The sequence below is a fragment of the Phasianus colchicus genome, chromosome 1, assembly GCF_987193195.1.
Source record: "Phasianus colchicus chromosome 1, bPhaCol1.hap1.1, whole genome shotgun sequence".
Taxonomy (NCBI): Eukaryota; Metazoa; Chordata; class Aves; order Galliformes; family Phasianidae; genus Phasianus; species Phasianus colchicus.
The window spans coordinates 173,501,582-173,518,702 of NC_143436.1; the positions used below are offsets into that span (position 1 = coordinate 173,501,582).

Here is a 17,121-nt window from a genome sequence, read left to right on the forward strand (position 1 = left end):
TGTAGTATTAGTATTTGTTTATTTAGTATAAAAAGATTTGTGAACACCGTAACAAATACAATTTTTATAAATCCACTTTTGAAAAGATCTTTTTGTTCACTTGGGCTTTATACTTTTTATGACTTTGTCTATCAGCTTCTTTACTTCTTTGTGTCTCGTAATGGCTCTGCTGATGCAGTCCTGAAGCTTGGCTCCTGTCAGAGGACTTCCACCTAAGAATTGGGAGGAAAAAAAAAATGGTTTTCCAGTTGTACTTTGTTACATATCCCTAATTGTATTTTCCAAATTGAAGTATTAATACAGTAGTTCTCCCAGCCAGCAGTTTTCACCTGGGGAGTTACACAGCTTCCCCAACTATAACTTCAAGCACAGGAAAGAAACATTAAGGCTAAAATGTAGACATACTCAAAGTCTGCCTTTTGCTATACATAGGACCAATTATGACTTTTTAATATCAGTCATACTGCCTCCTTCAAGATGGATTTTAACAGTAAGTGGTTTAATCAGTACTTAAGCAATCTGTCATCATAAAGGGCCCACATTTTACAAAGAAATGCAGGTACATAACATACAGGTCAAGAAAAGACCACCCTCTTCTTTAGTTCTTGTGTGGTAAGCTTGGAAGTACCTGGTTTGTGGACAGAACAAAGTCTGTCATCTTCATCTGTGACAACAGTCACTGTTCCAGTTGCTAAGTCTTCTTCTTCAGCAGTTGGGTCAACAATGAGTAATGTGCTTTTGAAAGAAAAACATACACAGACATTAGAATGTGATGTACCATAAATATCACTGCAAAAAAATGTTACTAATTAATTTTAATGTAGTCTTACAAAATACTTCTAGGCTGATGTAGTGCTCAAGCTTATCTATTTTCTTATCGCACCGTACCAACTAAAAAAAAAAACCACAAATAATGGATGGATGTCTGTTAAAATATTAACTGTTCGAATGCATCTTTGTGCAAGTTTCAGAGAAGCCCAACAACCACAGTTCAGCCTTGGTTTTCTCTTTTAAAAAAATAACAAACACCACACAAGAAAAACCTGCAAAAACCACCACCAGCATTACTAATATTAAGCTGCATCCATAGCACAGAATCTAAAAATACTGAAGTGCATGTATCTCAACAAGGAAAACTGTATGTGAAGTTTTCATGAAATCTGAAACACTGGCACAGCTCCCCAGAGAAGCTGTGGGTGCCCCATCCCTGGAGGCACTCAAGACCAGGTTGGATGGGGCCCTGGGAAGCCTGAGCTGGTGAGGGGCAATTACCATGGCAGGGAGTTGCGACTGGGTGGGCTTTAAGGTCCCTTCCAAACCATTCTATGATCCCATGAACATTCTGTAGAAAAGTAAGCCAGAATTCAGAAACACACACACACACACACACACACACACACTCTTAAGAAAGTAAGACTTCTTAAACAACTCGATGCAACACTCATTTTTAGTGAAGTAAACAAAGACCAAACTGAAAACTTTCTTCCAGAGGCAATTTTTGGTCAACTGGGAAATACATGATTTATGTGCAAATAATAATCTCCTGCCAACTGTCTCCCTGTCACGTTATCCCAATTCCCTCACTTTCAGTCCACATCAAACGTCAGGTTCAAGAACCAATATTTAAGCCATTAATAAAAACATTTAAGTTATTGAGAGTTTTCCACTTTAAGTTTGGTATCACTTGGATGACATTTCAAGTTTAGCACTCCCCTCACTCCATCTCATGTACTGTAAACCTCTCTTAAGTACTTAATCAGTTTTGTAGCACAGTAAATAATAGTTGTGGTTTCCTACTTTTATTCTATGGAGCAAAAGAACACATACTGAACAGACTAATGAAGAGCCAATAAACAATTTCAGGTGAGCAATCAAGCTATCAAATGTGATTACTCTGAACTCTCAGATTCCTTACCTACAGGAACAAGGACTTAGGAATGCTGGTCATATTTCAAGTTGGGTAAATATGTTTCCATTATCAAGAGATTTTGTTCTAACTGGACCGGTATTTTGTAGTTCCTCTGTTGACAAATACTTGATATAAGCTGTTCAAAAATTACCATCTTTTATATCAGTTATGTATACACACTTTTAAAAGATTATCAGTGTTCCTAGCATTCTTTTGTCTCAAATATACTGCATAAACATACAATACCTGTTCCAGAAACTTCAATCCTAGACTACTTTCAAGCTTGTCTTAGGCTGGGAAACCATTCAGTCACAGGAAGAAGTTGGACAGACTTTGTTTCATTCTGCTGCATATTCATTCATAACACAACTACAGGTCAGCAGGACAGGCCTTGAAGCAAAAGGTAGAGGAACAGGCCTGCCCGAATTTCTTCACTAGCAGAAGTGGATGAGACATGCAGAATTGTCATCCAAAGCACCTTCTGGTTTTTGCTACTTCTTTTAAATACTCAGCAGTTTTTTAAGTATGAAACAGTTACAGACTTACTCATCAAATATAGCAAACGATGTGGCAACTGGATGTTTTCTGATAGCCAAGGGATTCTTCTGCTTTAAATTAACTTCGGACAAACCAGTTTCTTCATTTATAGTAACAGATGGCAGTTGTACTGAAGAAATGAAAGCATTGCATTGGTACGATATTAAGCATTGCTGTTTTCAGTAGGCCTAGAGATATCCAAGGCTATTGAAATAAGTTCAGCTGTTCCATTGTCATATTGGTAAGCCACTGAAAACAGATGAGAATAGAATTGTGGCTACATTACTGGTGCTCCTGTACGAAGCATTTTTTAAATTCAATGGAAGCGTTTAACTTACAACTACCTGTTCAAGCAAGTATTTAATATTCTTCCTTACACAGAAGCATTTTCTGCTTCCAAATACCATACACTTAAAATATCTTTAACAAAAAACATTTTTCCCCACCCAAAAAGCCTACTGAACATATAGACATTTCATAAATCTAGAAGACAGACACAATCTGATCATCAGATAGCTCTTTGCCAACCCACACAGTATTGGAGACAGGGAAATCAAGAGCTAGTAGCTATAGGAATTCAAAGGCATGCAGGTCACGCTAAGAAAGGAAGCCTTACTGTAAGCTTCTCTTTATGCCCTTCCTACATCTTGTGGGTATCGATCCATATATTGCATGCATGAAAACACTTATTTCAAACTATAATGCATTAAGCTTGGAATATTCTGTTCTGCCAAACAAGAAAGCTCCAAACTTACTCTGCCTACACAAAATCGACGAACAAAGGAAGATGAACAAGGTAAGATATTTAGATTAGTGACCATTTCTGCCAGCAGCAGTAGTCACAGTGTGTTTTACTCCACGAAAGACTTACCATTTTTCAGTGCTGCTAACAAAGCAAAGGTACTGGCATCCAAGATGTTCCCATCATAGTCCAGACATATGATATCACAGTATAACACCCAAGCAAGCTACCAAAAAAGGGTTGCACACGTGAGATATTACAGCAGCTAAATAAATAGTGCAATATCTAAGAAAACACTGGCCACATGAATAAATACGCTTATTTCTCACATGAGAAAGAGATTTTTGCATTTTAAACAGAAATCAAGCTATGGTGACTAAAAGACAAAGCCAACAAAATCTACAACCCCCCACATTTTCTTTAAAGTTCTAACACTCTGATCTTGCTACCGTGACCCTCTTCATTTGGAGACAGAACTTACCTTGCCATCTGCAATACACAAATCTTCTTTTGCTATTATCTGTGAACTAAAATAAAATGAGTGTAAACCAGGGAACAGAACTTCATCCTGCAGTTTTTTTGTATTTTAAATGCAGCACAATGGCTCTTACTTTTCAATCACATCTGCAATGAACTGGCTTGCCGCTTGAGCCTCTTCACCAGGAGGTCCGGAGCGAAACCTCGTTGAGCAGAGAGATGGCAATTCTACATTTGGAACTGGGGAACAAAGATCATTAGTTGTAAACTAATGGGAAATCATAAATAGAAATAGGACAATATGTACTTCTAATGCCATTTTATATACTTGAAACAAAAGGTAAAACCAAGACTTTTTCAGTCAAGCCTTTCCACCTCTCCCCTCATAAAAGAAATCCAATATGGCTTTGTAGTAAATGACTTCTACAAGTCTGTACTTGGAAATACATACTCCATTGAAAAGCCAATACTGATATGTACCATTTTCCACTTGTATTCCTGCTATGAATATCATGACCACATACAAACTCTTTCATAAGTGTTAAGCATTCTTAATTAGATCGTGAAACAAAACCATATTCACTCCACTGCCTGGCTTTACTGGTATGCTGTCTGCTCTTCTTCAATGGTTAAAACTTGATGCTTTTGACTGAAAGCAAAAACATGCATAAACAGTCATAGGTGGGGGGGGGGGGCAGAAAACCTGAGACCAGAATCAAGTTCACTGCAAACAACATACTTTGCAGATGATCTCAGTTCCACAGAGTTAAAAATCATACAGGAATGCAGATGTACTTTGATTTCTAGAGTTCCCTAAGAAGTAAGTAGATTTTAATTCACTCTTTTCACAAGAAGCACTTTTGGTCTGTTGAGACTTCAAGAAAAAAAATGCATGCCTTTGAAATACAGTGCTGTATAAGGCTGTGCAGAGATGAACTACCTTCCTCCTCCTTACGTACACACTTATCCCCCAGGGGACGTTTATTTTCAACCTCGGCTGGAACCAGGAATGAAAAGATATCTTTGCATGGAAAACTCACAAGCAGAGCAGGGGAGTTCTGAAATTTCAGAAGCAGTTCCTGAATGCCAATTTGGAAACTGATTTCAGGGAAGGTAATACAGTTCTAGCTATTTTCTTTCTTTTAAGAGGCCTTCACAGCACTCTCATGAGTGTCTCATGATTAGAGCCCTTTAGCCGAAGGGAAAAGATCTGAATAAGAATGATACCAAAATCTTACCAATATATCCCTTATTAGCAGAATCTACTGCAGGTGCAGCAAGCTCCTGGAATTAAAAAGGTAAAAATAAAGAGTTGAATTCTGTTCAAAAAGATTTTCCTGCTATTTTGTTTATGAAGTATCATTTTCTTCCCAGTTACTATTACAATTAGATTTAAAAGAACTATTTTTAATGAGTTGATTGCAAGTTCATAGGTAGCAAACTGTCTTTAATTTACTGATGGGAAAACTTCTCGCTGCAGGGGTGTGAAGTGATTTGTCTCAAGGTTCATGGCAGGCCACCAGCAGAGCTGAGCCAACAGGGCACCCAACAGCTCAGCCAGCTATTCACCAACCCACTTACGGATCAATCTTAAGGAACTCACCAATTATTCTGTTTGTTATTTCTTAAGAAAAGCTCTTATATCTTTTTGTATATCCCCCCCTGTGCACAACACACATCACAAAAACACACATTCTCTGAATGTACGAGTCTCACTGGATAACTAAATAATTATTATTTAGGTTTGAAGTAACTCCAGTGAAAGACTGTAATTCTGCCTGACTGGTATGTTACTGTAAATCTGTGGGAGAGGCATTCTACAAATGAGTGTACAAATTCAGCTAACATACAAGTCAAAATAAAAACCAACCATACCGCTTTCACTCCACAAATTACTGTAGTATTTCCCAATTTCACCAAGGCAGAACCATCTGCAGTTGTAATTGAACCTGAAGAAAGAAAGCGCTGTTTAGTGAAATCTGTTCTTTTTCATCTGAAGGGCCTTAACATCCACCTTTACAGTTTTTATTCTCTATTATTCTAAACTAAACAGTCTCAGCAAAGTCTTGATGGACCCAAGATGGGAACTGAGCTTCCCTTTCGAACAAACGGTCAAAATACTGGATTACTAGCAATCCTAAAATTCAAGCTAAGAATTGCTGAATCCATTATCCAAAATGTATTTCTAGTATTTTCCCCCAAAATGTTACCAAGTAAGTCTGCTTCATTATCTTGATCCAATTTTCCCATGATCACAATATTATTTTTGGCTCATTAATACAAATTTGAACTAAAAATATCCCTTAAATTAAAAGCACTCAGTGTTCTACTACAAGAAAACGTATCTCTTACCACACAAACAGGTAAAAATGCTACACAATCCTGCTTGGGGAAAACTTTCAAACCACTAATCGAGGATGGCACTGACAAGATCACCTTCTGACTGGCTTACAGCAAGACCTCATGAAAAGGCAATGTTAGACAAAGGAAAAAACCTGCAGTGTCAGTTTGAGCAATGATCAGCAGCTATTCCATGGCAGTTTAATGCTAACCTGCACAGTGCTTTTAGAAAGTGATGTCTAAGAAAGGCAGGTAAGGTCTCTGCTCACTGCCTAGAGTTATCTTGCCTCTGCTTGAGACAGTTGCTCATCAGGCTTCGAATAAAAGAGAAGCAGGGAGAGCTCTCTCTCAAGGTGATAGGCACTGACTGTTCACTGGTCAGTGTTGACACAGATGCTGCTTTCAGCATCTACAGTGTGAGCTGCTCACCTTTGAAACAAGGTGAGACAAGCTTCCAAGACCCCCTAAATAATGCTTTGCACGCCAGCCCAGGAGCAGCACTGAATAGATGTGAGCATGCTGTTATCTTTAACGTTCTTTGGAACTACAAATAAAAATGCTCTCTCTTGTTTCAAAATGTGAGCACCATGAAGACTGACAAATCAAAGCAAATCATTAAGTGTCCTGGCTATTATGAGATTAATACTACTCTCATTATTATTATTCATAGAATTATTAAAGTTGGAGAAGATGACTAAGATCATCTAGTCCAACTGTCAACCCATCACCACTAGGCCATGTCCCTAAAAAGAACTGTAGAATCATTAAAGACATTCCAAAAAAGTACTTACCTATGTTGACAGTGGTTGCTCGGAATTCACCTAACTCCCTCCCATCAGGTCGACAGTTCTCTTTCTAAACAAAATTTACAGAGGTCAAGTTAGAAAACATTCAATTAAATAACAGACCAAACATAGCATATTATATCAAACAACAGAACAATGTGTTTATTAAAGGAAAAAATTAAGCATTCTTTTTCTTTTAGTGGAAATATAGTTACAAAATTGCTAGGGCAAGCTCGATCTTATTCCAATTTGTTTTTCTATCAAGTGATACTCGCTTTGAGCTTCTAGATCAATTTTTTTATTTATTATTATTATTATTTTTTATTTAACTTATTTAGAAGATTAATATAACAGATTGACTGTCTGTCTCAAGGATAAGTACTACAGGCTAGATTCAGAAAACCATCCAGAAATGGATACTCATTAATGACTTAAAATGAGAGTTTTTACCTGTGTACAGCTCCCTTCCTTACTCTCACCCAGCAGAGTTCTGACAATGAAGGTCAGAGTGAATCAGACGAAACATAACACCTCTAAATACTGCCAAGTCAGACACTGTACAACAAAACCTGAATCTTAAATTAAAAGCAGCATCAGTTCATTTTCATGTTAGAGCTGGACTACTATTCATCACAAGTTCAAGCTTCTCAAAAATCACAGAATCACAGAATTGCCAGGGTTGGAAGGGACCTCAAGGATCATGAATCTCCAACCCCAAAATCAGAGACTTTTGGTTTAATTACAAGAAGTGCAGTAATACTGTACTCATTTCCAAGTAAAGACTATTTCAGTCAGCACAACTATTTCTGTCGTGCAGATTGCATGACAGAAAGTTAGCAGATTTCCTTCACAGTTATGGTGAGCAGTCAGTAGGAATATTTTCTATTAGCATTTAGCAGCATCGAGAGCCCTTTTTAAAAGAGACACAAAGCCAATGAAAGTATTTACTCACCTGCAGTTAAACAGGAACACAACCTGTGGTGGTACCAATACCATAAGCAGGAGGAAAGACATGTTTTGAAGATTCATGACCACGTTTCCCCAATTTGACAAGGTTTATGTCTTTCTCTCACAGCTTCAGGTTTCCACGTAGATAAGAAAGACACTGAGGCCAGAGAAGGGCAACAAAGCTATGAAGGGTCTGGAGCATAAATCTGATGGGGAGCAGCTGAGGGGGCTGGGATTGTTCAGTCTGGAGAAGAGGAGGCTCAGGGGAGACCTCATTGCTCTCTATAACTACCTGAAGGGAGGTTGTGCTGAGGTGGGGGTCGGCCTCTTCTTATGGAAAGCAGTGATAGGACGAGAGGGGATGGCCTTACACTGCTCCAGAGGAGGTTCAGGTTGGGTAGCAGGAAATTTTTTCTCAGAAAGAGCACTGAGGTGCCAGAACGGGGCTGCCTGGGAGCGGTGCAGTCACCGTCCCTGCTCAAGAAATGCATGGAGACATTCGAGGCACTGAGGGACATGGTGCAGTGGGCAGCATTGCTGGTAGGTGAGATGATTTTGAGGTCTTCCTAACCTTAATGATCGTATGATTCTAAGTTTAAAAACCGTATGCGCGCAAAAGAAAACTGCAAACATCAACGTATACGAGCACACCATCTTTTACTCACCAAAAATCTTCTGTAATATTCCAGCGGCTCCACTGTTCTAAAACAGACAGAAAAGGGGGGTTCACGTGCAAGCTCCCAAGGAGAGCGCAGGAGGGAAAAGCAAGCTGGAACTTCAGCAACACATCACTTGAGAACGAATGCGGGCAGCAAAGCCGCTCAGCAGCGCGGTCCCCGAAACACCGGGCAGCTCCCGGTCCCACGGAGCGCCGCTGCTTCGAACGCAGCCACCCACGGGCCTCGCGAAGCCCCGTCACCGATTAACCCCGCACCAGCGGCTTCCAGAAGAGAAGCCCGGCCCTCCCCACGCCGCCTCCCGAAAGCGGCGCGGCCCGAGCAGACCCGGTCCGTCCCGGCGCGGGGATCCCCCCGACTCACTTGAAAGCCGTCGCCATGGCGGCACCGCCGTCCTTTGCGGCCGTAGTTCCGGACCTGCGCAGCGGCCCGGCCCGGAAGCCCGAGCTGGCGGCGCGGCGCGGCGGGGCGGGGAAAAGGCGGCTTCCGCATCGCTGGAGCCGCGGCTCCTTGCCGCCACCTGGCTATGGCGTTACCGCTGCCCCTGTCCCTGCCCGAGCTCGGCGCCGTGCTGGCGGCCCTGGCCGCCCTCCTCCTGCTCCTGGTGAGAGCTGCGGGTGTCCCGCGTGGGGGGAGAGGGCCGCCCGGGGCTGGGGTCCCGTTGGCTGTGGGTCCCGTTGGCTGTGCTCGTCCGAGGTGCCGTGGGGGACGGAGTTCACACCGCGCCCGTGGGGAAAACCCGCCTCCGTGATCAGGACTGGTGAACCGTGTCGTGCGGTGGCAGCCGCTACACGAGAGGGTTCTGGCCCTCTGGTGCAGTCTGTGCGCTGAACGGGTTGCCCAGAGAGGTGGTGGGTTCCCTGTTCTTGGAAGCATCCCTGGTCGGGCTGGTTCAAGCTCCGAGCACTTTGACCTGGCTGGTCGTTGCAGGAGGTTGGGCTAGATGACCCTTTCAACCCCCTTTCACTCTATACCTCAGTGATAAAATCCTCTACTTTCGATCTGCCTTGTTACCAGAATATCTTTGGTTGCCCCTTGTACTGCGTTCAGCAGTTAGATAAACCTTTAACAGGATGCTGGTAGGAAAACTTAGGAGGAAGTTTTTCACCCAGAGGGTGGTGACACACTGGAACAGGTTGCCCAAGGAGGCTGTGGATGCCCCATCCCTGCAGGCATTCAAGGCCAGGCTGGATGTGGCTCTGGGCAGCCTGGTCTGGTGGTTGGCGACCCTGCACATAGCAGGGGCTTTGAAACTTGATGATCATTGTGGTCCTTTTCAATCCAGGCCATTCTATGATTCTATTCTATGATTCTATAAACAGAGCTCAAAAGGTTTTCTCTTCTTTTTTATTACAGGTCTGTATGATTGCTCACATAACCGCAGTAAAAATGCCAACCCTCCACCGACACGCAGAAGAAAAATTCTTCGTCAGTGCTGAAGGCAGGAAAGAACCTGTACCAAGTATCCACGACCCCCCTACAAAAGAACTCTCTGTTGTTGTGCCTTCATACAATGAGGAAGACCGGTGTAAGATTTGTCTTGTTTTGAGGAAAAAAAAAAAGTAAAGCCTGTTGTTACTGTGATAATGCAGAGGTCACTTTCTGTTGGTGGTAGTGTTTGACAGTCCTGTACATAGTTTCCAGAAAACTGACCAACTATGTTGAGTTTCAAAATTAAGATATTGTGTAATTTGATTTCTTATGCTAAAAATAGCATGGAACACTTGTAGCAATCTGCTTTATTTTAATAAATTGCAGCAAAAAGCTGCTTACTGCCCCAGTAGTTGCTATAAGGCATGATGTAGAAACAGACTTCTAAAATTAATTAGAGAGCTTCCTACTCTGTAAGCAACAGCTGCAGTCTCAGACAGCAAGGAAAAGCGTGATCTCTTGGCTCTCATTCTGTTATTTGGTGTGGCCTTATTTATGAGGACAAAATACTAAAAAGTGAGTGCTTTCCTATCTGATAGAAATCATTAAGATCTAGAGCTGTACTTGTTGTTGATGTGTGGTAGCTGACGTTATTCCTGTTCTTGGTGAGTGCAAGTACTGAGCTGTTCAGGATTCTATTGAGAGAGACATGGACAGGAGGTACACCTGACCCTTTCACAGAATCACAGAATGGCTTGGGTTGGAAGGGACTTCAAGGATCGTGAATTTCCAACTCCCCTGCCACTGATGCAGGGCCATCAGTCTCCCCATTTAATACTAGACCAGGCTGCCCAGGGCCCCATCCAACCTGGCCTTGAACACCTCTGGGGACGGGGCATCCACAACCTCTCTGGGCAGCCTGTTCAGTACCTCACCATTCTCACAGTAAAGAATTTGACCTTTCTAGAGAAGAGTGCATTTCTCAGTCCTGCTTCTCCATACATACTTGCAGTAAGCAAGGACTTCACACATTCCATGTGCTTTTCACTTAGTTATCTCTTTCTTTGAAGACAGAATACTCACTTGAACCAAAGGCAGCCATGAGGCTGAATATTTTTCTAACCTGCAGATAAATCAGTTGCCTACTCTTTGGCATCATCATGGCTAACAGCCTGAGTAAGAGAGGACATACTACTGACTGTCATTGGGAACTTTTCTTGATGTCCGTCACTTTGCTTGAAGAGGAGAAATCAGTGCTGATTTACAGGATCTGTCTTGGAGAATTTCATGTTTTTAATACTTCATATCATTACCTAATTCAAAATGGAATATTGGTTCTTATCTTTAAAAGAAATGATTTTATGTCATTGTGCATGTATGATTTTTTTCATTGCCTTTTTTGCATTCAGAAAGGACTTTGAATCGCAGGTAAACTTGTTCACTAGTGTTGTATGATTGGGGCAATTCGCTCATATTACCCTTCTGGTTGTTGTCAGCTTGGTTGTGCTAATGATGCTTTTTGGTGCCTTTGTGGCTTAGCCTATTATAATCTACTAATTATCTTTTCTTTTTTTCCTCTAGTACCTCTTATGATGGATGAAGCTTTGGATTATCTAGAAAAAAGACAGGTATTTTAATTTTGCATTCAAAAAATGCTGTCTTTCTATGTGTTATGTATAAGAAGTGTGTGATCTATTAACTTTGTTTTTTTGGTGTATGTTAAAGCAGTATCACAGACTCTTGGAAGTAACATGTGTCTTATCAGTTCACTTTCTTTTGGATAGAATGCTGTAAGGCTATTTTTTTTTTTTTATTAAATTGAAGGTGCTACTGTATGATGCCTGATATTGCTCCAAGACAGAGATGAGGATAAACGATACATTTAACATTCTAAACTATATATTGGTTGGTCCCAACCAGTTTTTAAACATTTGTTCTTCTTTAGGATTGGTTATTTGAGTTAAGAAGGTGTTTGGTTTTATTTATCTGTTTTAGCAGTCATGTTGCTTTGAGCTTTCGTGTTTTTATAAATTAAATTGATTTTTCAGTTCCAAAGAGTTGTTGAGGAAAAATATGACAATCAGTGTAATGGAAGAGGCATCAAATATGGCAAAATTATTTCAATAAAATAACTATGTTAGCAAATTTACTGTGTAATATTGGATGAGTTGACACATGTGGATGAGTTGAAAACTGCCAGACACAAAGAATGCTGATGCTTGAAAGGCCTACTGTGAACTTCAGAAATGGCATGCAATGCACTATTTGGTTTTTTGTTTGTTTTTTTTTTTTTTTAAGAAACGAAACCCTTCCTTCACTTATGAAGTAATAGTGGTTGATGATGGTAGTAAAGACCAGACCACAGAGGTAAGGAAATAACCAGAGGTATGAGTTTTTACATTGCAGTTGCGAAATACAGTAATGATGTATTTTGGCACTTGAAATAATTGATTCAAATTCATATTTCTGAACGTTTTCTGTTATGGTCCTACATGCAGTATGAATATCACATATACATAAGCATACACATATAATTATTTTTCAAATGCTCATATTCTTAATTGGCTGATGTGACAGACACTTTCCTGCAGCTGAAACTCTAGAAGTTCTAATCCTAGCTTCAATAAACAACTTCTGAAGTATTCTTCACGTGCAGTGTGATGTGAATCACGAGAAAGCATAAGACCCCTTTTAAGGTACCTGGTTCATACTTTGATTGACAGGAGAGCTGACATTTTGTCTATCTCTTTGCCATGTCTTTCATGACATTGTTCAGTTAAAAATCCCAATGCCAGTAGCAGTGTTTCCCACATGTTCAGTGTTTCCCTGTGTTCTTCTACTTCAATGAATATTGATTTGCAACAACTGTTAGAGAAGACAAGAGGAAAAAGCTCATGCTTTCTTTCCCCCGTAGCATGGAACAAAACCTACACATCCCTGCAGTGTGAATGGGATTTTACATCACTGAATTTTTGTTTAAGACCACAGAGAGCAGCAAGACAAGTGAGAAGTAGGTAAAGACGAGTGAGAAATAGGTGGTAGTAGTAGAAAATTACTTTACTTTTAAATGTTTGTGTTAGTATAAAAGGTCTGAAACAGTGTGGTATAAATTATATTAGGACTGGGAGCCTTCTGATCTTCAGTAAATGGGGTTTAGAATTGCTTGGAGGAATATCCTGTGCTTCCTGAATATGAATACCTCGTTCAGACTTATTGTATTGACTGTGAACTACTTCTTATTTTCCCAAACAGACTCCAGCAAACACTGGCTGTGTATTTGTTGAGACTGAAGTGATTATAGCTCTGTGCTATTAAATGAAAAAAAAAGGAAAGGGTGAGCAATTGTAAACTTCTACCTTGAGTTTTTTTTCTGTTTTATGCTGTTTTTGTATGTCTATCAGGTTGCAATGAAGTACTGCAAGAAATACGGAAGCGACAAAGTGCGAGTGCTTTCTTTGGTAAAAAATCGAGGGAAAGGAGGAGCAGTCAGGATGGTAATTGATACTTTCATCTCCTTCTCTGTCTGAACTACCTGTACCCAAATATGCAGAAAATACAGCTGTGCTGATACACGTTTTGAATTCAGTATAGTAACAAAATGACTCCTACATACAAATTCCATGAACTGAAGCAAAAACTCTTTACAAAATCGACTTATTTTAGATTCTGGGAATGTAATGTTCATATTCTTGTTCTGCTCAGAAATGACTTTGCAGTGTGAGGGGGAAAAAAAAATACCCTCACAGATTAAAGGTTTTGTAGAGGAAATATGAAGTTTGCAAGTATTGTTTTCCGGGTTGCCCACGGAGATTGTGGATGCCTTATTCCTGGATGCCAGGCTGGATGTGGCTCTGGGCAGCCTGGTCTAGTGATTGGCAAGCCTACACATACCAGGGGGTTTGAAACTTGATGATCATTGTGGTCCTTTTCAACCCAGGCCATTCTATGATTCTATGATCATTCTTCTTTTTTTTTTTTTTAAATAAAAAAGTACAATAGAGTTTGTACTTTAAGCCCACTGCTTATCACCTGTCTTTCATAGAACAGGCAGAATTTATGCTTCCACATACTAGTATTTGCACATAGATCTTGTCATAAAATCACCCTATCCTTAAACATAAAATAGCTGCTACACATTTGGAGAGAACATTTTTTTCCTAGGATAAATGACACTGTACTCTTATGGAAAAGGATGGTATCATTTGTGAGCTATCAGAGCCTTTATGAGCCTAATGAGAAACTGTAAAATGTAAAGTTAGTTATGATTCCACAAATATTTTTACTCATGCATACCATGTATGCAAATTTTAAGCTGTATCTTTAGCATGTACAGTTTCTGGGTGGTTTTTTTTAATTTATTTTTTTTAGGGAACATTAGTATTTCATATATAACAAATGGAGAAAGCATGATGTTGAGTCATTGAGTTATTTTTTAGTTATTCCAGAAGGAGGCTGATTGTGTATGTGATATAGTTTTGCAGTTCAGAGTGTAGAGTGGGGTCCCTTCATAACTTTTTAAGTCCCACATGCTCAGTTATGACAGTACATTTGGCAAACCCTCTCCTATTTTTCTTGCCCTTCAATAAGCATCAAAGATCTCATTGTCAAGAATGTGGCAAAACAGGCTACAAAACCTGCTGCATCATGGATGTTTTGCAGTGACACTGTATTACTTCTCAGACCTAATTTGAGATTATCTCTTGAATTCTTTTGAAAGTAAGTTAGAAGAACATATAGCACTGCATCCTCCTTTCCATAGCTCAAATGACAAAGGAAAGCTGTCCAGTGCAGTGGTTACCACTAATTACTGCTTTGTGCTCCCTTGTGTAGCTGACTGTAGCAACGTGTCTCACGATTTTACTTGTAAAGCTTTTAGTTTGTAACCTCCAGTAGATAAGAGGGATCCTTAAGGTCCCGTTTTCGTGCATTGTCTGTCGTTATGGGATGGTGTGCAGTATGTGCAATTTCTAGATGTTATTGCAATATAAATACAAACACTGAATTGGAAGGTGTAGACTTTTATTGGCTGTTGTGATTGCAGGGTGTTCTTAGTTGTCGGGGGAAAAAAATTCTTATGGCTGATGCAGATGGAGCTACAAAATTTGCAGATATTGAAAAAGTGGAAGAAGGTCTAAAACATCTCCAACCGTGGCCTGTGAGTATAAATTCTGCTTTTCAATTTAATACATGCACATACAGATGGATTTTTATAATTCACTTTGAGTTGTTTGGAGTCCAGCTGAAGTTCTAGCTGTAAGTCTGAAAACGTTATGCTTTGAAGTTGTGAGAGTGGGCTGTCAGGAGGTAGCTTGCATGGAGCTCTTACCTCCTTTGCATTCACTGTGCCTATGAAATATGCAGCATATTATGTTCTACTCATCATTCTTCCTATGAAGTTGTTACAGTCACTATAATAAGAAGCATGTCTTCCTACTCACTTAAAAAATAACCTTTATTTTGCTTAGTAAGTGTAGTATTTTATTCTTATCTGATATCATCTTGTATATCTAAGAATGCATCTTAATTTCACCATACTTTTTAGCTCTTTTTCAGAGTTGTTAGTTTAATGAGAGTATTTGGAATACCTTTTATTGTAAATATAAATTCAAAAACTGTGAAACAAGATCTCCTCCCTGGATAGCCATGGTCTTGTCGTGACCTGAAAGAACTGAGATTTTTTTTTCCTTAGCTCAATGCTTAAGCCAGAACAGAGGTACATCTGATGAGGTTTCCAAAAAGCAAGAAGTGGTACTCAGCTTTCCAGTGGGAGCTCTTCTGGCTGCAGCTGTGCGACAGGTGGCAGCTCCCACTGTCCATCTGTGAGTGTAAGCATACAGGGGCCGCCGGGTGGCAGTGTTTCCCTCATGCTCCTCACAACCACAGTGGCTGCTGGGTCTCCAGCATCCATCCCATGCTCAAATACAGCAGGTTTGGGAGTTTTTAGGAGTTGTCTGAGAATAAATTTAAAAATTCTGTTTTGATTGCCTCTTTTGATTTAATTTGAGATTATATTTGTAAGTGATACCATGGTAATTAATTTATTTGAAGATGCATCCATGGAACAAGTATTGTTATCCTTTTCGCAATGCAAATTAAAGGGAAAACATATAACTTTAGGTGCCTTGCAATGCTAAATGTTTATCTGTGCTGTTACTACATTTCATAGAATGGTTTGAGTTGGAAGGGGCCTTTAAGATCGTCTAGTTCCAACCCCCTGCTATTGACAGGGACACCTCTCTATAGACCAGGTTGCTCACAGCCCCATCCAGCCTTGAGTGCTTTCAGGGAGGGGGCATCCACAGCCTTGCTGGGCAACCTGTTCCAGTGTCTCACCACCCTGACAATAAATAATTTCTTCCTAATATCTAGTTTCAATCTGCCCTCTTCCATTTTAAAACTATTTCCCCTTGTCTGTTGTTACATGCTCTTATTAAAAGTCCCTCCCCAGCTTTCCTGTAGACTCCCTTCAGGTACTGGAAAGCCACTATAAGGTCCCCCCAGTGCCTTCTCTTCTTTAGGCTGAAGAACCCCAGCTCTCAGCCTGTCCCCGTAAGAAAGGTGCTGCAGCCCTCTGATCATCTTTGTGGCCCTCTAGACCCACTCCAACAGCTCCATGTCCTTCTTGTGCTGGCAGCCCCAGAACTGGATGCAGTACTCCAGGTGGGGTCTCACATGAGTGGAGCAGAGGGACAGAATCACCTCCTCAACCTGCTGGTCATGCTTCTCTTGATGTAACCCAGAATATGGCTGATCTTCTGGGCTGCAAGGCTCACGTTGAGTCTTTCATCAACCAGCACTCCCAAATCCTTCTCCTCAGGGCTGCTCTCAAGCCATTCTTCACCCAAGCTGTATCTGTGATTGGGATTGTCCCAACCCAGGTGCAGGACCTTGCACATTAATTGTATTTGTACTTGAGAGGAACAATGTAAACTAAATTGTCTGTAGTTGATAGGTATGAATAAACTGCAGCAACTTGTATGCACCATATACAGAGTGTATTACTCTTTAGATCATCTGCTAACTGTAGAAGAGATTTATTTTAAGCTTGGAAAGCAGCAGTAGATAAAGTGTAGCTACAGAAAGCAGAGAAGCTTTGAAGTTTTTATCATACAGTCCTTATCACTCTTAAAGGTTTCATACAGAGTCTCAACAGGAGATTCCAGTGACTCAGAAAATGATAGTTTAACTAATAAGTCTTTAATGTGTATTTTTGTGCAGAACCAAATGGCTATTTCCTGTGGTTCTAGAGCTCATCTGGAAAAGGACTCAGTAGCAAAGGTTTGTTTCCCTTTCTTTTTGTATACTAATACTCAAAGTATTTCCTTTGTTTGATTC

At 40.3% G+C, this 17,121-nt stretch overlaps 2 protein-coding genes across 4 annotated transcripts in view; one reads left to right on the plus strand and one right to left on the minus strand.

Moving 5' to 3' along the window:
* Positions 1 to 8,878, minus strand: EXOSC8 (exosome component 8). Of its 3 annotated transcripts, XM_090132907.1 has the most exons (13): positions 8,779 to 8,864; positions 8,404 to 8,440; positions 7,743 to 7,765; positions 7,241 to 7,280; positions 6,797 to 6,860; positions 5,541 to 5,614; positions 4,904 to 4,949; positions 3,800 to 3,905; positions 3,670 to 3,715; positions 3,318 to 3,414; positions 2,456 to 2,576; positions 629 to 735; positions 1 to 212 (listed from the first exon to the last, which is right to left on the minus strand). In XM_090132907.1, the coding sequence occupies exons 1-13, from the start codon at positions 8,793 to 8,795 to the stop codon at positions 97 to 99; spliced, it is 894 nt and encodes a 297-aa protein (XP_089989033.1). In that variant the 5' UTR covers positions 8,796 to 8,864; the 3' UTR covers positions 1 to 96. The 3 variants fall into 3 exon arrangements, with proteins under 3 accessions (XP_089989033.1, XP_031471664.1, XP_089989042.1); XM_090132916.1 differs by lacking the exons at positions 1 to 212; positions 629 to 735 and adding an exon at positions 742 to 1,342 and having other exon boundaries at positions 8,779 to 8,876; XM_031615804.2 differs by lacking the exons at positions 7,241 to 7,280; positions 7,743 to 7,765 and having other exon boundaries at positions 8,779 to 8,878.
* Positions 8,860 to 17,121, plus strand: part of ALG5 (ALG5 dolichyl-phosphate beta-glucosyltransferase) — a 20,364-nt gene continuing 12,102 nt past the window's right edge. The window contains exons 1-7 of the mRNA XM_090132906.1: positions 8,860 to 9,019; positions 9,772 to 9,943; positions 11,368 to 11,414; positions 12,085 to 12,153; positions 13,188 to 13,280; positions 14,828 to 14,941; positions 17,005 to 17,064. Coding sequence (XP_089989032.1) covers positions 8,942 to 9,019; positions 9,772 to 9,943; positions 11,368 to 11,414; positions 12,085 to 12,153; positions 13,188 to 13,280; positions 14,828 to 14,941; positions 17,005 to 17,064 — 633 coding nt within the window. The 5' untranslated portion in view covers positions 8,860 to 8,941. The remainder of the gene's footprint in view (positions 9,020 to 9,771; positions 9,944 to 11,367; positions 11,415 to 12,084; positions 12,154 to 13,187; positions 13,281 to 14,827; positions 14,942 to 17,004; positions 17,065 to 17,121) is intronic.